Below are 24958 nucleotides of genomic sequence, written 5' to 3'. Positions count from 1 at the left end.
TCAAGTAATTTCACTTCCTCCAACTAAGATCGTGTTATACATTGTGGAGAGTAAAAGTCCCGCGAAATATTACCGACCGGGTGTAGTTTATTACTTAGCGCAACGTATTGGGGAATCTTTGTCTATTGCCGACGACATTTCAACGCAATGAAGGTCATATCGCATACGAGGATTTTTATTCGAATAAACATCCGATTTTTGAAATGCTCGGTTGTTGATTAACCGAGTATTGAAAACATCCGATTATGCCCAACACTAGTTACAAGTGAAATAGACAATAACGACAATTTTTAAATTTCATTTCACCTTACCCTTAAAACCTATCTAAGCACAAAATACAGTTCTGCTTTTCTCTACAATTCTGCAGAGCTATGGATCGATTCATGTTAATTGTTCATACAAACTTCAATAAAATCTCTGGTAGGCAGATGAGAGAATTATTTTATTCGCATTCCAAAATGATAAGAGAAAATTTCAGCAAAAACTTTTTTTTCGGAGGGTACAGACAATTTATGCTTGAAAATGATTGTGATAGGACTTCCTGTGGTTTCCCAAACAAAAAAAAAAACAACAATTCAATAAAGCATAGTTTACAATCAACAAATATTCGATATCGCCATTAGATAATGTTAGGAATATGAAATTCAATGAATATATGAACATATACAATACACGAATTGATCAAAATAATATGAAGCAGTTGAGGGTAAGATTTGATTAGTCTTTTTCAACGGAATATCATTATAGGAAAAATCTTCTGAAAAGTTCTTCCTAGTTCATCCGAAATTGTAGATATGCTACACATGAGTAGAATAAAATGAAAACAGTGTTCAAATCGAGGAATTGATCATCAGCTGCACTATCGAAATGAGAGGATTTTTTATACTGGAAACATTTGTATGAAAGTACAGAACACTTATCTTTTTTTTAAAAATTGGGCCTCGAAGTAGGGTTTTTGATACGATCCTTTTTTTACACATTTCTTACGATTCATCTATTCCTTTTCATTACATAACTTCTGACAAGGCATATCTAGTTTGACTTCACCTTGAGTTTCTGACAGAAAACTTATCAGTCCTCATATCAGTTCAGAGTAGGAATGTTTTATGTGTACAGATATCAATAACCATATATATTTTGGTTGGGTTGATTTATTCTGGCCAATAGTATAAGAACTCTGTACTTTAGTTAGGATGCATATGCAATGCAGAATAACCTCTTTAATTCATTTGAATGTGGCACGTTGTGGAGCTCAGAATAATACCTCGAAGCGAATTCCAATATACACACGTAAATCAAAATATACAGAGTGTTCCAGAAATTTTCTGACGTTACTCTGGAAAGTAGTAATTATGAATGTCTAATTTCACATTATGCAATATCTACAATTTCTTTCTCTTATGGCTATCTGGTAGTGCATTGCACACAAATGTAAAAGCATTCACGAAAAGTTCTTCATATTATTTTAAGATCTATTCTAGAACCTCATACTCCTACAAAATAAAAATATTTTTATTGAAGATTTCGAATACTCATCCTGTAAATGAAAATTACTTTGGTTTTTTTGTTTTTTAACAAAAAAAAATGAACATTCAATTGATAGGATTGGCGGTTATATAGTTTTGGGAAAAGACAAGTTCATATCAAAATTTCATATATTCACGAGGATTTTCGAGTAATGAGTCTGATGTAGTTGACATGTTATTATTATTGACTGAAAACTGGAAATTTGGAATGGCATAGCATAATCTCTACATAAATCTGTACCTCAGAACCAGACGGGCATAAGTCACGTTTTCACCAATTTCTAGTAGACCAAAATCAATTTCAAGCGGATAACCGCGGTTGTCTATGGCCTTGCACTAAGTTAGAGCCCTTTAGGAATAACCAACTTGACTCTCTTGAATTCAGTGTGGTTATAGTCCACCATTTTGGTTAATGTAGATCAGGTTGCTGTAACCAAAACAAACACAACCATCTTTTATTTCGACATAATCAATGTGTATAAATGCTCCTTTTCGATAAAATAAATCTTGCCATCGATAGAAAATTATGTTGTATTTTTATTTTGATTATTCAAACTGATCAAATTTAACCTTACTTTTATAATGTCATTAATAACCAAAGGTATAACCCAGCTCTCGAGTGTGGTTATTCGCGGTCGAAATCGGAGACGTTGAAGACTATAGTCCATAATAATAATAATAATAATAACCAACAATGACCAAAAGCGCTTGAATGCAGTTCGTTATTGTTGGTATTCACTGATGATAATCAGGTTATTCGCTTGAATTTGATTCAATAATATAGTGAAAATACTAATTTTCACTAATTGTTGAAAATATCATGTTGGAATTCGTAAATAACACGAAATAAGGCTCTCTCAATTTTCATTTGAATTGAGAATATTCAAAGAGATTTCACTGTATAAAGGAGAACTGTATTTGCGTGCGTATGAAATTGGAACGACAGCGAAATATTTGATAATGATATATTACGTTTGTTTATGCCATTCAAATAATTCTTTATCATTAATAGAATCAACTGTTCTCAATTTCATATTTATTCGATTAATCTCATCGGAAAAACTAATATGTTTTCAATACTGAATGACAAATAAAGTAGAAAATTTGTACTTTTAACTTTCGCCACTGGGGCGCTGGCATCAAATTTTGAATTTCCAATAATGTGGAAAGTCTTAATTTACGCTACATAGTTGGTGAATAAGTACCAAAACTTATAATTTTTTTAATTATCACAACTACTTAACTGGATCTTCACAATAATTTGGATTTTCCTGAGAATTACTATCGACAGCTGTTTGATTTTTTTTTTTCGAAATCGATTGCAGATACGAGAAAACTACAACAAACCAAAAAGTGTAGTACGGAACCAGAGTTTATTTTTAATTTTTCTAAACTACTAGTGGTTACAAAAAAATAATTCTGGAGGAAAGAAACGGGAAAAATAATAAACCTCGGACAAAGACGCGCTTGTAGTGCAATTAAAGTAGGTACTCATCTTGAAAGCAACAATAAAATCATGAACCGTAAAAGGATCCGATTTTGTACTGACGTGTCGATTTCAAGGGAAAGTGAAATGATTATATTTGTTCATTTTATGGAGAAATTTTTGTTCTTCGGCTTTGTTTTCTTAAATTTTATATTTCGAAAATCTTGCGGAGGAGTAAGGCTAGGAACATAGTGAAGCGACCAAGAGGTGCGAAGAGGATAGTAGAGAGGATAGAGGCGAATTCAAACAAATAACTACTAATAGGGTAGTACATAGTGCAGCGATCCCGAATGCGGTTGCGCGAGGCGGTTAAGCGAGGATAGAGGCGCGATCGGGGAAGTTTGTTTTCTTTCATCGCCGCGCTGCTGCGCAATTAATAAATAAAATGGGATATTGACGCATTCATAAGTTCGATATTTGTGAAAAGTAATTTATGGAATCAGAGACATGCTCAACATCATAATCTATATATTTTGGACAATTTATGGGATGCTGTAGCGGATGAAATGAAACAAACAAGTAATTAATCCGTGGGAGTGATAGGGTCGCGAATGAAATTAGTCCAGTTTTTCATTAATTTAGATTCAATTTTTTCCAGAATGTACTCGTTGCAATATTCATACGGAAATATGAAAGAAATTTCTCTGGATGATCGCGTAATTCTTTATACAAGTGATGAAATTCACCATGTACTTTCCTAGATTTATTAATTTCGTGAACACTACAAGTTCTTCTATTTTCATGATTTTTCATTACATATCAGCGTTTCAATAGCGAATTTTCTAACAGTATAAATCCATTTTTCGGAAACGCACCTCCTCTATAATAATCAAACTCGACTTGATATATTTTGGACAAATTATGGGATGCTGTAGCGGATGAAATGAAACTAACAAGTAATTAATCCGTGGAAGTGATAGGGTCGCAAATGAAATTAGTCTAGTTTTTCATCAATTTAGATTCAATTTTTTCTAGAATGTAGTCGTTGCAATATTAATACGGAAATATGAAAGACATTTCTCTGGATGATCGCGTAATTCTTTATAAAAGTGATGAAATTCACCATGTACTTTCCTAGATTTATTAATTTCGTGAACACTACAAGTTCTTCTATTTTCATCATTTTTCATTACATACCAGAGTTTCAATAACGAATTTTCTAACAGTAAAATTCCATTTTTCGAAAACGCGCCTCCTCTATAATAATCAAACTCGACTATCGCCTTGATTTCTTGTTCGCCTCACTATGAGATGTCACCTCGTCATCGCCGCTACTCTCGGAAACCGCTATCCTCTCTGCTATCCTCTTCGCACCTCTTGGTCGCTTCACTATGTTCCTAGCCTAAGTTCTCGAAATAATGTGCGTCACCATGAAATCAGTCGAAATAAACAATGGACCCCTATCGCGGTAGTAGCGTTGGCATTTAATAAAATACTGCCGTTTAGCTATTGGACAAAGTCAGAAATCGATAAAACGTTAGATTATGAGGACTATTTGTATAGAAAATCTAACGAAATAAGAATTCCACAAAATTTCGAAAATATATCCTTGCATCCATATCTGATGTTGCAAGATGTTCATCCAAAATTCAGAATTGATTAGTTTTATTGCATTTTGAACTAGGATGGTATTTGTACATAAATTAAACAATATTCTATTTATTGCTCTGAAGTTTTTGTTTCAACTTCTGTACTGGAATGGTGTTCCTGAATATTTGAAATTATTTCTATAAAAAAGAGGTCATCGAAATTTATCTCGGAAAAATCCATACTGTTCCTTTTTTAAAAATTATTAATCATCTCGAATTCCCAGCTATGAAATTTTTCGATTTTTACCTTAACTATACAGGGTGATTCACTGGGATGGCCTTTTAGCTGAAAATTTGCGTATTGGGGTTTGAGACAATGATCTTTCCCCCTAAAATATTTTCAGATCTCTACAACTTTCAGTTATACCGGAAACAGACTGCTACTTCTTCATTTCAAATGGCACACCCAGTATATTATTGCATCATTAGATAACTTTTTTGATGGCAATTTCGGAAATATGCCATACCTTGGGTGAAACTTCAACGGTTCACGAGTTATTGGGATTCTTATGAAAAAAATGCTGGAGATGAGGACTCACATTTTCTTGAATATTTCAGCAGAAAAAGCTTTTATCGAGAAAATATTTTTCTGTTTGCGGTTTGAACCAAAAATGTACAGGATGTTCATAAGAAGATCATGAATTTGGACAACACAAATTCATCAAAACTCAAGATTTTCAAATAAGAACCTATATTTTTTATTTTTTCAGTCGATTCTACGTACAAAAATAGTGGGGGTTACTTAAGCAAACCCTTTACCTAAAATGAATACTTCAAGAGTTATCATGAACCGTTGAGTTTTCACCCAAGGCATGGCATATTGCCGAAATTGCCATCAAAAAAGCTATCTAATGATGCAATAATATATTGGGTGTGCCATTTGAAATAAGGAAGAAGCAGTCTATTTCCGGTATAACCGGAAGTTGTATAGATCTGGATATATTTTAGGGAGAAAGATCATTGTCTCAAACCCCAATATGCAAATTTTCAGCTAAAAATTATGGATAGTTTTCCATAAACGTCTAATAGGCCATCCCGGTGAATCATCCTGTATAATTTTTATGAGTGACACAAGTGAAGCATTAATTTGATTGAGAATTAATTGTAAATAATTTAATTATCTGAATAATGAAATAAGTTATTCGAGTAGGTATATTTCATGAATTTATATGTTATGTTTCATTTATTCCGAGAAAGTCTTGATGGGGAGATACTATACTTTGAAGAAAATTATCACAAAAAGATCAATACAAAATTGACAGTTTTACACAGGTTATACGAGAAAAAAACTTAAACTTTAACACATGTATCTCAAAACAAAATGTTTGGGGACTCATATTATAGGACTTTTTTTTTTAAATGATCCGGAAATCTGTCATTTTCATTTGCATCTCCAATTTAGGAACTCCGTGTGATTACCCCCGGTATCCCCCCATTTCTACGCTCTTGTCGTGAACTTTGAACAATAATATTTTATATTCTATCGACTGTCATTAAATTCCATTCATTTGAGTAAAAATTCGATATGAACTGAATTGTAATTTATTGTGAATGTTTGCAGCACAGAATACTAAATATATAAGAAGTGCTAACGCCGTGTTAAATCAAGGCAACAATATGGCCGATATTTTGTCCGCCATCATGTAGTGTAATATGGCGGGAAAATTTGAATATGAAGGTATGACAATTCATTGAAATTGTTGGAATATCATTAGTATTTATTTTAGGTTATGTTGTTATAATTTCGAATTAAAACAGAAAAATATCATCGAAAAGTTTTATTTATCAAAGGAAATTTACATATTTGCTTAAAATAATAATTATTTATAAAAATCAATACATAATATACATTATTTTATTTACACTATACCCGACTGAAAAAAAAATATATCTTTTTATACCTACTTCATAAAATTCTATCTGATGAACAACTGAATTGATATATTTCTGAAGCAATATTAAAATTTCTACACATACATGAAAGATAAAAAATCTTCGGTTCGATTAATCTATCTTCCTACATTTCGTGATTCACTTTAATTGGAATGAATTAATATTAGAAATTTTTATATGAATAAGATAACACTATACATAAATATACATTCTTTCTTAATAAATATAATATATATTTTTCAAAATAATCTATATATTTGGGTATAACAAATTTATATATTTTTGTATTTTAAAAATAATAGATTGTCTGACACAGTTACTCAAAACTTGTGTTAATTTGCTTTTGGCTTTTTTATCACTGATTCAAAATAATACCATTTGCTTCAATGAGTAATTGTCATTGTATATATACTAAGTTATGAAAATCCACTTCAAAAATACTTGAGAAATAAATAAAATTATTGATTGAATCACAAGATACATTGAATGCAGAGAGTAAAATTTCATAACTTATAATACATTGGAATATATGTATACACATACATATATTCATACATAAATTAACAACAATTCTAACAAAATAAAAAACATTGATTCGTAAATAAATTAATAAAAATTCTAACAAAATAAAGAACATTGATTCATTAATAAATTAAAAAAAATTCCAACAAAATAAATAGACTTTCTATATTAATTATCACAGGTCTTCTTTGGTGCTCATTTGGAGGTTGTTGATGGTGGAGATATGAAACAAAAAATAATTATGAATATGTAGTTGAAGAGCAATTCATTTTCATTTTTTTCGGAGGTTTACTCTCTGAAAAAATCTTTTGTTTTCGGAAATGCCCTGAACTTAATGTTTTAGAGATATTTCGATCTTTTGTATACTTGTATAAAAGTAATCTTAGAGTCAATTTTAAAATTTGTTCGCTTACATCCTTATGTTCATAACAAAAAATGAATTTTTGTAGATGTTCTTTAAATTCATTCATAAAAATATCCTCCAAGCCGATTTTATGTTCATTTGTTTCAAGGAATTTGTAAAGTTTGTTATGAACCAAGTCTAATAATTGAAGCAATTAAAGGTAATTAAACGATAACAGAAATATTTCATGAATCGTCTTTGATGATAATTTCAGGCTTTTAATTCACTCATTCAAAATATACAACGTAAGTAAAGAATATTTTCAATATGTAATTGGAAAGCTGAATGCAGAAACACTTAAAACTTGATGATTTGAACATTGTTATGTTTTTCTTTTCAGAAGATGGATTATTTTCGTTTGGATGGATAATTATACCGGATATTTATTTGTCGAATATCAATTAGAAGTATCTAGAGATGTTGGACCATTTCAAGTCTGAAAATTGAGATTAAAGCCTCAAATTATTAATTAATTTGTAAAGAAATACAATATTTAATCACCAATTATACAGGGTGTATATATTTGAAGTAGTAATTAGTCATTTTTGGAGAAACGAGACATTTTGAAATCTGAAATTCTCAATTCTCTAGAAATGGCAATTTCATTCTTCTTTGAAAAATTTGGGAAAAATGCATAATCAAAATGTGAGCGTTATTATCAGTCAATAGAAATACTACCTGAAATAAGGAAACTGCGTTCAATGTTTATTTTCAGTTTTGACAAATATTGATTTTGTTTTAGGAATTTTCATTATATAATAAACTGAAAAGAGGCAGAATGAATAGATCTACCTTTCAAAAACCCATGGCTTATGTGGCCTCACAAGTAATCGTAATATCATATCTAGGTGTAACATCTTTGAGAAATCAGGTTATAAGAAATAAATAAACTTTATTATTATTATTAGGAAGTCCCTCATTTTCAAGATTCATCAATACTTTTTTCAGTTGAGCAACAAATTATTCCTCTATTCCATAATTTATTAAGAAATACAATATACGACAAACAATTATAATATAAGGTGTATATTATAATGAGATCCACATCGACCGAAACAGCACAAGTCAACATAATAGAAGAAGCTCGGCCAACGCCGTTCTTGGAAATGTACGCGATAGTGCTGAAGTGCAAATTCTCTCTGTGAACTCATAAAGCTTTCTTTGTAGATTTCAGGACAGACTTTAGTTAGTTATGAATCAGATTTAGAACATCAAGCTTCGTTTTGTAACTCACGTTTTTCCCAAATCTTAATCTGTAGAATTATTAATTATTTATCCAAGTGTTGTAATTCTTAATTCGAAATAGAATAAATCCTTTTTAAAAACAGACTTTAAGATACGGAAAACATAATTGGCGCTGCGAACAGGATATCGCAACGGGGTTTTAGTTCGAAACTGAAATAAGTGTCCGCTACGGATTGTGTCCAAGGAACTCCCGTTGAGTTTCAACTCTTGATGTGATATCCAGAACCATCATCAACCACCCCTTCAACCCAGAAGGAAGCCAACCACTTCGATCCAGAAGGAAGCACCACCCCTTCAACACAGAAGGAAGCCAACCACTTCGATCCAGAAGGAAGCACCACCCCTTCAACACAGAAGGAAGGACCAACCACTATAGGATGCAAATCTTGGTGTAAGTCCATCAACCCCTTTTTCCCTCATTTTTTCCACATCAGTCCTAATTTCAAATGACAGATAACTCATCTTAAGAATTAGAAATTATCGCTGAAGACTCAGAAATTCTAGAGCTAGGAGCAAATTTTTTACAAAATCAATCGATTAGAAATAATAGATTTCAACCTTATCGTAGAAGAACTTTAACACATTCCGAAATGAATAACCAAACTTCTTCTAACGTTATACTTACCGAAGTAACTAACGTTATACCTACCGAAGTAATGTCCAGACAGGACTTACAATTACTATTGAATTCCATACCAGAATATTCACCTGGTCAAAATCTATCGATATTCATCAATGAAGTCGATAATTTACTACTACATTTGCAAGGAAGATTAAATCCTGACTTGAACTATGCGCTTAATTTTTCTATAAGATCAAAATTGAAAAATGAAGCCGGAGATTCCATTGCTTTCCAAAATGCCTCTGATTGGCCTACAATCAGAAGAGTTCTCTTGCAAAGGTACGGAGACCAACGTAACGAAGATTTATTAATTTCATCATTAAGTCAATGCGTACAACATAGAAGTGAAAATTATTTAGAATTTTACAGTAGGCTATCAAAAAATTTAAATGATCTCCTTCAACATCTGACCTTAAATATTCAAGACCCAAATTATCTCTTGTTCAAAAAGCAGGACATTCAAAATTTAGCCCTCAAAACATTTCAAATTGGAATTCTAGAACCTTATCGATCCTATCTAAGTAATTTCGATTCAAATACCATCGAAGAATGTATAAATAGATGTAAAATTTTTGATAATAGAAAACAAGAATGGGAATATTGTGAATTCCTACGAAAATCACAAGAAACGCCTAAAAAACCAATTCACATACGCCCACAACCATCAAATTATCCAAATCGTTCGAATCATTACAATAATTTTACTCCAAATTATTTTAATAACCCATCAAATTTTACTAATCCAGCAACAAATTCTCAATTTAATAACAATTCTAGAAACCCACCAGGTTTCCCTCACTCAATAAATAAACCGATTTCAAACAATCAAAGATTCCCCACGAATCGCGAAGTTTTTGGAACCAAACCCGGTTCAAATATTTACAAAAATCAACCAAAACCCACGCCTATGTCAATTTCGACTAGGAATACTTCTAAACAACCACAACAAACACCCATGTCAATATCAACCAGAACATTCCAAAGAAATCCAAATCAATCACAACAACCAAAATTTTATTCGGAAGAATTATTTAATGTTCGAACCGAGAATGATGATCCAGAATGTTATGAAACGGAATATTATAATGCGGAAATTGAACAACAACCTGATTGTGAGAATTATTACGAGGATGACGAAAATTTTCAGATGAATGCCTCGGAATCCCAAGAAATTTAGACTTAAATTGTGTAAAAATTAAGTCAAAATTGCCCTATATTTATCTACCCAAAATTGATCTTAAAATTTTAATTGATTCGGGAGCAACAAACTCCGTCATTAATTCGAAAAATTTTTTGAATATTTATACAAAGAAGAATTCAGTGTTTCAGGCTTAGGAAATACTATTAAAGCTGACAATAATTTGAGCATTCCACTTTTATACGAACTAGGAATCTTCGATAATATCCATCTACATGTAGTTGATTGGCATCAGAAATTCGACGCTTTATTAGGTACATCAGATCTACAAAAATTAGGTGCAAACATCGACTATAAAACACATACTTTAGAAATTAATAACATGAAAATTCCATTCAACCTTGCATATTCTTCCACAAAATTGAAACCGAAAAAATTCGAAGCAAATAATTTTGTTAAAGTACCTGTCACTATAGAAAACGGTGATGTTTTATTACCAGAATTAAATTTTCAAGAATTTTCAACTCCAGAATGCATTGCTCATGCGAAAAACGGATTTTGTTTTATACCAACTTCAAAACCAAATCAAAATAACATAGAAATAAATTTTTCTGAAAGAATACCTGTGACATCTCTTTTAGAGACTGAAATATCTACACCTCCATTAGAAAGCCAAAATTTTAGAATTGCTAAAAATATTAGAACCTCACACATGAATTCGGAAGAAAAACGAGAAATTTTGAAACTCTGTAGTAAATTCAAAAATATTTTTTATAATGAAAATTCCGATCTTTCATTCAGCAATAATGTAAAACACAAAATTCGAACAAAAGATGAAGAACCAGTTTATGTTAAATCTTTTAGACACCCCCATCACATGAAAAAAATTATTCAGGAACAAATTCAAAAATTATTAGATGACAAAATTATACGTCCATCGATTTCACCCTACAGTGCCCCAGTTTGGATTGTTGATAAGAAAAAATACGCATCTGGACAAAAGAAATACAGAATGGTCATTGATTATCGACGTCTTAATGAAAAAACCGTAGAAGATAAATACCCTTTACCGCGTATCGAAGAAATTTTAGATAACTTAGGAAAAAGTTGTTATTTCACAACAATCGACATGGCAAAAGCATTTCATCAAATTGAAATGGACCCCGAATCGATCGAAAAAACCGCGTTTACAGTGAATAATGGCCACTTTGAATATGTTAGAATGCCTTATGGTTTGAAAAACGGCCGAAGTACATTTCAACGTTGTATGGATAACGTACTCAAAGAATATCTCCATAAATTCTGTTTTGTATACATGGACGACGTTGTCGTATTTTCCAAATCCTTACAAGAACACATTAATCACTTAAAATTAATATTTCAAAAAATAAAAGAATTCAACCTAAAAATCGAACTTGACAAATGCGAATTTTTAAGCAAAAATGTAGAATTTTTGGGACATGTGATAACCCCGGAAGGAGTATCCCCCAACCCCTCAAAATTACACACTATAGAAAATTACCCAATACCTCGTACAGTGAAAGAAATCAAATCATTTCTAGGTTTGGTAGGTTACTACCGCAGATTTATTCAAAATTTCGCACATATTGTCTCACCTTTTACTAAATGCTTGAAAAAAGGCGCAAAAATAAACCCTGATGATCCCGATTACGTGCATGCATTCCACTTATGCAAAGAATTATTGACAAATGCCCCAATTTTAGTATATCCAGATTTCGAGAAACCATTTAAATTAACCACCGATGCTTCAAATGTTGCTATTGGAAGTGTTTTATCACAATCAAATCGACCTGTAGCTTACTATTCAAGAACTCTAAATTCAGCTGAAAGAAATTATTCGACTATCGAAAAAGAATTACTTTCAATCCTAGATTCTACAAAACATTTTAGGCCTTATCTTTATGGACAACATTTCACAATTGAAACCGATCATAATCCCCTCGTATGGCTGGCTCTCTAAAATCAAAGAACCAAATTCTCGACTCATACGTTGGAAACTGAAATTAGAAGAATTTGATTTTGAAATCATTCACACCAAAGGCAAAGAAAATAAAGTTGCCGATGCTCTTTCTCGTATAGAAATACATAATCGAGAAAATGAACCACTTCTATCTGATGTTGATTTAAATGCAGAACTATCCTCTATTTTACCAAATGTGAGTGAACTCCCTGAATTAGGCGATGAAGAATTAGAAAATATTCTCAATTGCCAAAACGATGAATTATCTATTCCAAATAATAGTGAACAACAAAATTTAAATGATGATCAAAATTCTGATACTGATGCTACCATTCATTCTACCCAAGAAGATAATGGAAAAGTCATTCCAATTACAGAAAAATCAGTCAATATCTATCCCAATCGAGTAATTTTAAACATCGGTGAACAATTCAATTTGAAATTTAGTAAACCCTTCGGAAGAAACACGTATAGCGTATCAATACGACAAAATTGTATTACAGATGACTTTTCTAAACTTTTCAAAGAAATTCTCAGACCAAATGAATCTTACGGAATTTATTTTAGAGACAATAAGCTGCGTTTACCTCTCGTTAGATTTTGTAAAGAATCATTTAACTACTCTGCCAAACTTTTTATTAGCAATATCTACTTATTGGATGTAATTTGCGAGGAAAATCAAAAAGAAATTATTTCCGAATATCACGACAAAAATCATAATGGAATTTCAGAAAGTCACAAATTTTTATCAAAAAAGTATTATTGGCCGAGAATGAAAAACAAAATCACTGAAATCATAAATAAATGTGAACTATGTCTTCAGTCAAAATACGAAAGACACCCTTATAGATTGAAATTTTCTGGCCCTCTTCTTGCAAAGAGACCATTTGAAGTAATACACATCGATACTTTTTCTTTTCTTAATTCCAAATTTTTGACAATAATAGACCTCTTTTCTAAATACGCCCAGTCGTATCTCGTTAAAGATGGTACAGCATTAACAATCCTCAACAAATTACGCCATTATTTGGCACATCATAATATTCCTCAAAAATTGTTTGTGACGAAGGAAGAGAATTTCATAATAAAACCTTTTTAGAGTATTGTAAGTTGAATAAAATTGATTTACACTTTACTACTGTGAATAACCCAAGTTCAAACTCTCCTATTGAGAGATTTCATTCAACACTATTAGAAAAACTCAGAATTTTGAAATTGAAAAATCCAAATGAAAATCCTTCAAATCTTATGATCACTGCAACTTTGATCTATAATCAATCAATACATTCAACGACCGGATATTCTCCATTTCATTTACTTTACGGTCCGTACGACAAATTACCAGAATTTGACTTGAACATGACAGTTTACGAGCAATACAACGAAAAAAGAAAGAAAGAAATATTACCATTTTTTGACCATATTTACGAATGGAATAAAGAAAAAGGGCAGAAAAAATTTAATAGAATAAATGAGAATAGAAACGATCCCCCAAATCTAGCACAAAGAGAAGTCTACGTTGAAAGAAATAGACCCAGAAAAACTGACCCGCCTTTTGAAAAAGTTACAGTTGAACGACAACAACAAAATAAAATTAGTGGTTTAACTCAAAAATCTAGAGAAACCACAGCTCATATCAAAAAAGTCAAACGACTAAGAAAAAATGTTTGTTCTTTTCAGGATACCAATGATCCTCCTGATACAGACCCAAATCAACCAGGCCCTTCAGGTCAACAAAATAATCAGTAATGGATACTTTGAAGAACCCTTAAGTCAGGCCAAAATTCTTGATCATTACCATAATTTTCTCTTTTTTATAAACATCACGAATTTACAAATCAATTATAATCAACTTAATTACAACTTTAATGCACTGCAGAAAAATCGAACTATTGATGAATTATCTCATAGAATTTACCTTCAATTAAATTCGAATTTAGCCCAAATTGAACAAATACTACATAAATTCATTAACAAAAAAGTTAAAAGAGGTTTGGCTAATTTTATTGGCAAAGGCATAAAATTTATCACAGGAAATCTAGACGACGATGATCTGAAAACTATTAACGAGAACATAGAAAGTCTCCATCAAATTAAAAACTCTGAAATTGAAAGAATCAATAAATTAACTTCTTTTGCGAATCATTTAACACAAAGGTACTCAGAAGATTTAGCTTTATTGAATGATAATATTCAACATACTAAATTACTTTTTCAAAACATAAAATCAACGGAACAATTCAGAATGACTGTTGAATATCAAATACTTCAAGCAGAAGATCTATTGAATACTTTCTTGATGCTTGAAAGAACTATCAGTTTTGCAATGAAAGGAATACCAAATTTAGAACTCATAAAAATCGATGAACTTCTTTTGATTGGAAAGTATCTCGAAAAAAATTATAAACCACAACAATTATCTCCAATCGATCACGTTCATCTCTATAAAACTATAGAGTTTGCTAAAATATCTGTCATACGAACGGATGAATCCATCACCTTTCTCCTCAAAATTCCTATTCTCAAACAGATCACCACAAACTATTCCCGAGTGTACCCTCTACCTAACCACCAAGATATTGCTGTAATACCTCCGAAAAAGTATTTGGTCAGAATCAACTACGAAGAATACTGGACCAATGAAGCCTGTATTTCCACATTAGGCAGTTCCATTGTCTTATGTCTTCAACCACCAGTCAAAGAAGCCTGCATCCTGTCATCACCAGACCAGTGTCAAAAAGTGCTCATCAAAAACAACTATAAGATAATCCATACACTTCAGAACAAACAGCTTCTCACCCTGTTTAAGAATACGCAGACAATACTAGAAGATTGCCATGGTATAATTATGAAAAAATCCATACAAGGAATAAACCTGCTACATTCAGATTGTACCATCATCATCGACAATTCAATATTTGAAAACACTGAACCAATTTTTGAGATGAAATTTGAAAACATTTCGAAACTCCCATTGAGTTACGATTATAAAATGGAACTTCAGTTAAAACACTTAAGAGAACCTACATCAATCCTGCAAGAAGGTGAGAAACTTCAAAATCAACCAATTTATCTACACCCAATAACTCAGCTCACGCATTATACCATAAGCGGAATTTTACTGTTTCATAATCATTGGAACAATCACTGTCATGATAAACAGAGTAAGAATTAGAGACCTGTTATACAATCCGAGGAAAATCATTCGCATCGACCTCGAGAACAACCCAGGTGATCCCACTGATAACGAGGACGTTATCTGAACTAAGGGGGGAGGTATTATGAGATCCACATCGACCGAAACAGCACAAGTCAACATAATAGAAGAAGCTCGGCCAACGCCGTTCTTGGAAATGTACGCGATAGTGCTGAAGTGCAAATTCTCTCTGTGAACTCAAAGCTTTCTTTGTAGATTTCAGGACAGACTTTAGTTAGTTATGAATCAGATTTAGAACATCAAGCTTCGTTTTGTAACTCACGTTTTTCCCAAATCTTAATCTGTAGAATTATTAATTATTTATCCAAGTGTTGTAATTCTTAATTCGAAATAGAATAAATCCTTTTTAAAAACAGACTTTAAGATACGGAAAACATAATTATATATTTAGAATACAAGGAAGGACACCTTTTGAAATCTAAAAATTTGGTTAATAGTAGGTTATTTTTCATAATTTATGAAATAATACAGTATATAATTTGCAATTTATAGGTTGCATAGATTTAGAATACCAAATAGTGATTTCTAGAGAGAGCCCCCTATTAAATAGAAGGTATTCTTCATAATTTATAAAGGAATACAATATACAATTAATAATTGCAACAATTCGAAAGACCAATTGGACATTCCTGAAGAACTAAGGCATTTTAAGAATCTGAAAATTGTATTGATGTATTTTGCATACTCTTCTGTTGCATATTTCTTGAATGTATATGGACAAAAATGATTTTTGTGGGTTCTGGTGAACGATCAAAGGGATGCAGAATACAGGTAACAATGTCATTAGTACCAGTTGAGATGTAGTTATCATAGAAAAGAGATGATGTAGAAATTTCACTAAATAATTCTGATTCAGTGGAGGGCAGCAGAATGTAAAATGGAGAGTTAGTATGTACAGAAATGATATAGAAGAAGCTAGTGATGAAATGAATTATGATAATGACTATATATCAGATGTCCAAATACCAGTACTAATCAGGAATTGAGAAGATCGAAATGAGAATCAAAGACAAAGATAGTTCAAGATCACATAACGTACATGTATGTTTCAGACGAAGACTTATCTAGATGGGACGGAGAGCAATGGAAGGCAGTGATGGAGGAAGAATATGATTTGTTCATCAGGAATAATGCCTGGGAAATTGCAGAACTTCCTGAAGGTGCCAGTGTAGTGGACTATTACTGGGTGTTTAAGAAAAAGCTTAATAGTGATGGTTCGCTACATTATAGAGCAAGACTTGTAGCTCTGGGTTTTACTCGGAAGTAAATTGAACAGGGCAATTTATGTCCCATACATATGTAGTAAATAAAATTTTGACAGATATTAGTTACAACTGATTCAACAATTGAGCATTGTATTCACATAAAATCAAAAAATAACTTGCTTACTATTGTTGTATTGTACGTGGATGACTTTTTTGTTTCAACTAATGTTAATTCTGAATGAATATATCTGATAGAAAATTCAAGTGATAATTTTATGACAAAGAATTTAGGGGAAGCTAAAAAATGTTTAGGGATGAATATCAATAGAAATGATGAAAAATTGCAAATATTCAACATGTCTGATTGTAAATATGAAAGCTCCTTTGAAAACTAAATTGAAATTTGATTCAACAAAAGAGAGTTGTAATGATGAACCATATAAGAGAGTTATTAACGTCTTTAGCAGTATTAACTAGTCCTGATATAGCATACCCTGTTAATCTCTTGAGTCAATTTAATTATTATCTCATTATTGGACACTGGAAAAGTGCAAAACTCATTTCAAGAGGCAAGTAAAAAAAGATCATTGTTCAATTTTTACTTCAGTCAGAAGGACCGGTGTTCAGTATTTGAAATGACTGCCTCGGTACTAAAATTGTATCATTCAATACTATTGACCCATGTTAGTGGGTTCGATAACTACACTGATTTGATTTTGTTTTGAATGTTAACTTTGGATCTGAATCAATTAATAATTTAATTTTTACCAAAATTAAATGCAATGAATAAATCAGTAAGATAGCATTTTCGAACTGTCCATAGAGCACCTATTCCTACAACGATTAAAAGATTGGAAACTTTAGTGAACAAATAGGTATATACATTTTTATAAAAGTTTGATCATTCATGACATGGAAAGTTTTAATAATAATAATAATAATAAAATGGTTTATTCTGTAAGCTACAGGGTATAAACATATAATCACAGAGGCGTGAGCCTGTACGTGTAATAAATTGTTACTTTTTAAAGTATTTTATACCTACATTGAATTGCTGGAAAATTGATACCAATGTCGAAAGTAACTGCCATGTTAAAATTTATGATGAAATGATCCTTCAAATTTTATTTCTGTCGTAACATTTTTACTAGTATTTCAAGTGAAAAATTTGAACTCATTTCTATATATGTATATCCTCGCCATCCATGAATAATTTGATTGTTCAACAAAAAAATGGAGAATAAATATTCATTTGAAGAAAATCTAATCGCCACACTTCATCTGAAGAAGACCAGTGAAAATATTCCATACATTATTGAAATCAATATCTTCGAAGTACTATTGAAAAGACTAATAATGGAATTTAGAAGAATATGTCTTTCTCAAATTTATAGTCATATGCACAAGTCCAAATTTAATTAATTCACATCTAAAATTAATTTTTTTTCGGAGAATTATTCAGTATAGCTATAAATGAACAACCTAAAAAGAGACAGATTGAATATACTGGCCTTTCAAATACCCATGGCTTATGTTACCTCAAAAGCAATTGTTATATCATATCAGGTGGAACCTTTTCGACAAATCAGGTTGAAAATTTGAAAGTCTAATTTCCAAGGTTTATTAATACATGTTTGAGTTGAGCGGCAAATAAAATGATAATATAACAGGGTATATATAATCTAAATTATTCGTATGGAGGTTTCACAACTATTCGATTTATTCATTATAAATTCAACAGCACTGCACTCAAATTCTTCAGAAACGGATAGGTCACTTATATTTTTGCACTCTTCTGTCGTAAAAGTGTATATTTTAGATATTCAAAACATACATGGAAATTTTTGAATGTCATCTGACTAACTTGGCTCTTTTTTCCAGTAATAAAGCCAATTATGAATTATCTATAAGTAGTTTTTCTATTTGTTTAATACTGTTTCATAGTAGCACAACTTTTACTCCAATCCAAGACTGTATTGACTGGATGATTCATGTTTATTTAAAGTTTACAATTTACGAATATCGGTATTCCTATTGATGATCAGATGAAGTTCTGTTCTCTTTTGTAGTTCCATCTGCTGTCGCTATAGATTCATATTCTCACGAATGAGAATGTAGTTTTATAGTTTGTGGAACATAAACAAAAAATTCCTGAAATAAAGTAACATTCATCCAATTGAATCAATAATACAAACCCTTCAAACGAACCTGAACTGAGGAAAATGCATTCGATGACATCAATGTTCATTTCCAAATTTTGACAAATATCTATTGAATTTTTGATTCGCCGAAGACTTTGCATTTTATCTGTCGGCATTTATTCCAATATTAAATAACAATTTTGGAAACTGCAAACTTTCTCAAGAACTTTCACAAGTAGGTATATCGAAATGGAATATTTATTATTATATTATATTATATTATAACATGACACTGACAGTCGAATCGTCCACAGATACCACAGAAATATGGGACTTGAAATGTCGAAATAATCCGAAACACCCCGTATACTCGAAAACCGCGAGGAGAATAGAAGGTTTGTTTTTTCCGTTTATATCAACGTATTCAAGGTCGTCGCCGCTCTCGAAAAGGCGTGAAGGAGTCTTTGTAGATTGTCTTCTGAATCTGCGATCCAGACCGCATCGTCCGCGTAACATAAAATTGTAATATTTTTGCCATAGTATAACTTGTCCATTACTAGGTTGAAAATCATTGGACTTAGGGAGTCTCCTTGGCGGATACCATTTGGTGTTTTAATTTCCCTCGTTACACCTGATGTTGTTTGAACTCTTGTTTTCGTGTAATAGATCTTTGATCTGTTTCGTTAATTGTTTTGGTGTGTTATTCAACTGCAGAATTGCTATCACGTCTTCTAGCCTAAGGCGATCGGAATGCCTTTTTTAGGTCCACGAAGCACATAAAAGCGGACGTATTGAATTCGATAGCTTTCTAGACTATCTGACGAATTATAAATATAGCTTCCGTTGTTGACCGATTTTTACGGAATGCCAGCTGTTCTTCATTGATGTTGACTGTTGCAGTTTTCCCAAAATCTTGGTAAATAATTTTTGTACTGAGCCCAGCAAGGTTATACCTCTATAGTTTTCAGGATTGCTTTTCTCCCCTTTTTTGAATATTGGGATAGTTGTAGTCTTCACAGTTTATTGAATAATGTTTCTAATTCGTCTTCTAGTCGTTCTACTTCATACTTCAAAAATTCATTACAGATTTCATCGTTTCCTGCAGCCTTTCTGTTTTTGAATTCTCCGAGAGCCTTTTTAATATCATTTTTTGTAATTTCTATTATTTGGTCACCCCCTCCTATTTCCTTGTCATCCTCCAGGTCATCTATTCCCTCTTTGTATAATTCCCATATATTCTTCCCATTGGTTAATATGGACAGTGTTTACTTTTATGGTATCATTGATTTCCAATTTTCTATTCCGTAGCATCCGCCAAATCTTTTTCTGCGATCCGTATAGATTATGTTCCCATGTCTTTTGTGTATTGCTAATAAATTGTGAAACGTATAGTCAAGTGTTGTTTTGTTTATTTTCTTTCCACCAAGGGATATGCGAGGAATCAATTTCGAACTGCTTTATCATTGTGCATACTAGAGAGCAATACCACAGATTTATTCCGCTTTGGTGCGTAAGACACTAATGTCAACTCTGACTGAAAACCAAAAACGGTTTCCTGTTTACAGTTTCAACAAGAGTTCTGCTTTAGTAATTCATTCCCAAGTTCAACAGAGATACAGAAATTGTTGTTATATTTCTACCAGTATTATGTATTTATTATTGGTTCTACTAATCTGAGTACAACTTGCATCGCCTAATTCATTTTGTGTATTGCTCTCAGTATTCTTCTTTTATTTGCTGTTATGGATCAATTCAAATTGCATTTAATAGTTATTCTAGTGGACTGTATTATGTATGTAATTATTAATTGGATTGCTCCGCCACACAAGTTTGTGAATTATCCGATATAAAAGAAATGAAATTCGCTTAATTTCTTAGATTTAAGAGGAAATACCACCCGGAACAGTCAGCAATAAGAAGGAAAATTCTAACAGGAAAGGGACTCACCTGGGGTAGGATTCTGTAACTTTCGTTATCATAGCAAACGAAAGCGATAACGTTACGAAGCGAAGCTAAGCGAAGCGAATGCGGTATTCTGTGAGCGTCTTTTTCTTTATCGTTTCGTTATCTTTACGCTTTTAGTTTCGTTGTCGGAGCTTACCGACTTCACACGAAGGAACATTGGCAACGTTGCAAATAAGTAGATATTTAAGCTACTATAGGATTCTGCAGGTTTTGACATATGAGGTACCTGAGATAATCTCTAATAAGTGCAATGAGATAAGAGTCCCTTTTATGGACTCTAGCTGTAATGTCCTTTGAATAATCCACAGTATTTAACTTGAGTATTGTCAGAAATTATATTTTGATTTATGACTCTCATTGGAAGTTACTTAACAAAGGGTTTCATACCATTTTAAACTGTTTAGTTTATCATTAAGAATGAAATAGCTAATTGAATACAGCACCTGAATGCAAATATTGAGTATTACAAAAAGTCTTATTTGAGCACTGGAAGAAATTCGAAATGGAACCTCGTTCAATGGATTATAATTTAAAACCTTCATTCTTATTCCAGTTACAAAACCTACCCATACTACAAAATAAGTTCGGGGAGTCAATAATAGTGTGTATAGGTATAAAGAAATATTCATCATGTTTTCAATGATTCTGATCATCGACGAGGAAATCTCAAGAAAAGTTCGTCTAACTCTTACAAGAGAGGAGAATAGATTTCTTCGAGATAGAATTGATCCATTTAACTTAACGGATGAGAGATTTATAGACGTTTTCCGTTTGTCGAAACATTTAGTTCACGTTCTATTCGATGAATTGAAACCATTTATGGATAATTATTGGAGGAACACGAGAACGCCATTTGAACAGCGAATATTGATAACTTTGAGATTTTTTGCCAGTGGAAATTACCAACGCGGTATTGGACAAGAATATTTGCTAGCAGTAAGTCAACCCATGTATTCCAAGGAAGAATTAAATTCCCTAATGATTCTGAGAAGACCCAAAATAAAGGGAAATTTTTTGAAAAATGTGGAATACCAGGTATAATTGGAGCAATCGAATGTACACACATAAAAATTTTGAAGCCATCAGAAGAAGAGCATTCCTTTTTGAACAGAAAATTTTTCAATAATTAATAGAATGAATTTCAAACTTAATATTAAGAATTGTGATATTGTGAAGAAAAACATTCAAAATTATAACCTCGAAATCGAAATCATTCAAGTGTCATAATATGACGCTTAAGACTTGGTCACGTGGTAAAAGTAAACCAATCAAAAACGTCGTCGGACTTTTCGTAATGACAACGAACCCTAAAATGTTTCGTTATCGTCATGAGGTCGTTCTTTGCTTCGGCAAACACGACTATTGCCGAATCCCTTTACAGAATACCGAACCGAGCAAAACTGTCGTTTCGTCACGTTTTCGCTTCGCTTTGCCGTTACAGAATCCCACCACTGGTCTCCGTTGATTCTCTGACTTTCCACCTTAAAAACTTAAACTAAACAATCTTCTTCACTTAACTATGATGTGTCCTCTCACGAAGCTGTTAACTAACTTAAAAACTAATTGAGTTTTTGTGCGAAACTGCGATTTTTCCTTATTTAGGATTAGCGAAAAACCATTGAAAATGACAGTGCGTAACGTCCGTTGTGGATGCGGAAAACCAAGTGTGCTAAAATTGTGGAGGGGATGGGAAAGTCAGGATCTGAGAAGGGATTTCAATATGGAGATAATTCCTCTCAAATCCTCGTACTCCGTCAATTCAAAAACAACCCGCGAAAATTCGATTCAATATCGAACATTTGCCTTATCCTCTGATTAACCACGTTTCATTCTGCGACATACTTCCTGTAGTCGTACGTGTTTCTCGTAGTCTTATACCTCAGAAATGCCATTCGTTTCCTTTCAGTTATTTCTTTAACTTCTTCGGTATACCATGGTGTTTTCTTAATGTGCAATGAGTTCCCACATATTTTCTCTTCCTACTTTGACTCTTTTGCGGCTTTTTTGATGTTCTCTTTGATCTTTATCCAAGCCTCATCAGGGCTGTCACTTTCTCTTAAGGGTGTTGCTAGAACTTGGTTTTCCAGTCGTTGTTTATACAGATTCTTAGTGCTTTCGTTTTGGAGTGATTCTATGTTATAGTTTACTCTTTCCTTCACATTTTTATTTGTCTTAACATGAAATTTAATTTATTGATTCTCAGGTTATTCTGTGCACACATCTGAACCAATAAGTCCTCATTATCGTTACTGATGTCTTCATGAAAACGTTGTTTCACTTCAACTAATGGATCGTTTCGTATTATGAATTTTCAGATTTCAAATCGGCCTCGTTCTGCAGAAACTAATAGGCCATCGAACTTGAAACACCCTGTATAAAATGCAGGACATTTGTCACAAAACAACTTATAAGCACTACTCGATTGTGAAATATTGAGTCGACCCTTACCACTAAAAAACATTGATTTTAAATTTCTCTTATTGGTACATATAACATCAATATCATTTTGTCTAATTCTTTTACAAAGTTTATCACTAATAGATGGAATATTGTTTTGTGGTGAATGTCCTGCATTTTATATAGGTCAGACCGGTCGATCTCTCGGAATTAGAATTGAAGAACATAAAAGATGGATTCTTCAAAATAAATCTACAACCGGTTTTTTCAAACACTGTATCACCTCCAATTAGTTTATAGATTTTAATAAGACAAAAATTTTACACAAAGGTGTTAAAGGAAAACGTTTAGACCTCTTGGAGTTTTTAGAAATATCCTCAGCGCACAAACAAAATCTCCCAATTGTAAATGTTCAATTAGATTTCCGCCTATCTCCACTTCTAACATCTGTCACCTAGTCATCTATATGTACTTGTGTATATCATTTTATTCAGTTTTGAGAATGGGGTGAAACCCGAAACATGCATGTCAACAAGATTTTAATTATTTTATTAATAAATTGTGAAACGTATAGTCAAGTGTTGTTTTGTTTATTTTCTTTCCACCAAGGGATATGCGAGGAATCAATTTCGAACTGCTTTATCATTGTGCATACTAGAGAGCAATACCACAGATTTATTCCGCTTTGGTGCGTAAGACACTAATGTCAACTCTGACTGAAAACCAAAAACGGTTTCCTGTTTACAGTTTCAACAAGAGTTCTGCTTTAGTAATTCATTCCCAAGTTCAACAGAGATACAGAAATTGTTGTTATATTTCTACCAGTATTATGTATTTATTATTGGTTCTACTAATCTGAGTACAACTTGCATCGCCTAATTCATTTTTCTTGGTTAATGGTCTATTTGATATTTGGAAAAATGCGTGTTTATGCTTGTAGGGAATCGATTCCCTCGAAAATATTCAAGTAAAGTTAAATTTCGAACCAAAATGCTTAAAACAGAAGAACTCGGTGTAAAAAATTTGAATGATCAAAGCCACACCCATAAGGGATCCGTAGAAAGGCTGTGCTAACGGTCGAATGGAAAACGGCCTGAATGCCTATAAAAATCGGCATTTCAGAGCGAATAATTCAATTGAGTTCAGTCTAGTCTACAACTACAACATAGGTGCAACACTTGCACCGACAACGAGAAGAGTAAAGATTTTCAGAGACCGGCGAAAAGTACCTGCGACCGAGCCGCAACGACCCAAGTGTCCAGCTACCCTTAAAAAACGATTAGATCTAAATATCACCTACTTCACACATTTTTAGTGGGTCGGAAATAAATTGAATACGTGTTTTTATCCCGTTCTTTTATTTCCCTAATTTGTCCTTGGCCGTGAACTACTTAAGTCACAATATAAGGACCACAACCCACATATTAATTATACATTGATCGTCATCACACATAAATCATATCATATTTACCCATCACTTCTTGACACCTATGAATACCAAAAGTGAAAATGCGAGCCGATATTGCTTACGCACACCTTGACAGCTCAACCTCTACCGAATTAAAGAATACCTAGAGGCCTGCCTTTTAGGACTGCTCAAACAATTTTTCTATAAAAATTAGTCGACC

At 32.3% G+C, this 24958-nt stretch overlaps 1 protein-coding gene across 1 annotated transcript; it reads left to right on the top strand.

Annotated features, from left to right (window-relative positions):
- The first annotated feature begins 8161 nt into the window (after nt 1–8161).
- On the top strand, nt 8162–16968 carry LOC123685074. The gene is made up of 2 exons (XM_045624655.1): nt 8162–9055; nt 14086–16968. Exons 1-2 carry the CDS (start codon nt 9042–9044, stop codon nt 15578–15580), a joined length of 1509 nt encoding a protein of 502 aa, XP_045480611.1. The 5' UTR covers nt 8162–9041; the 3' UTR covers nt 15581–16968.
- The last annotated feature ends 7990 nt before the right edge of the window (nt 16969–24958 follow it).

Source organism: Harmonia axyridis, chromosome 7 (genome assembly GCF_914767665.1).
Source record: "Harmonia axyridis chromosome 7, icHarAxyr1.1, whole genome shotgun sequence".
Classification (NCBI taxonomy): domain Eukaryota; kingdom Metazoa; phylum Arthropoda; class Insecta; order Coleoptera; family Coccinellidae; genus Harmonia; species Harmonia axyridis.
The sequence above is the reverse complement of the archived record's forward strand: the minus strand, read 5'-3'. Positions and strand labels throughout refer to the sequence as shown.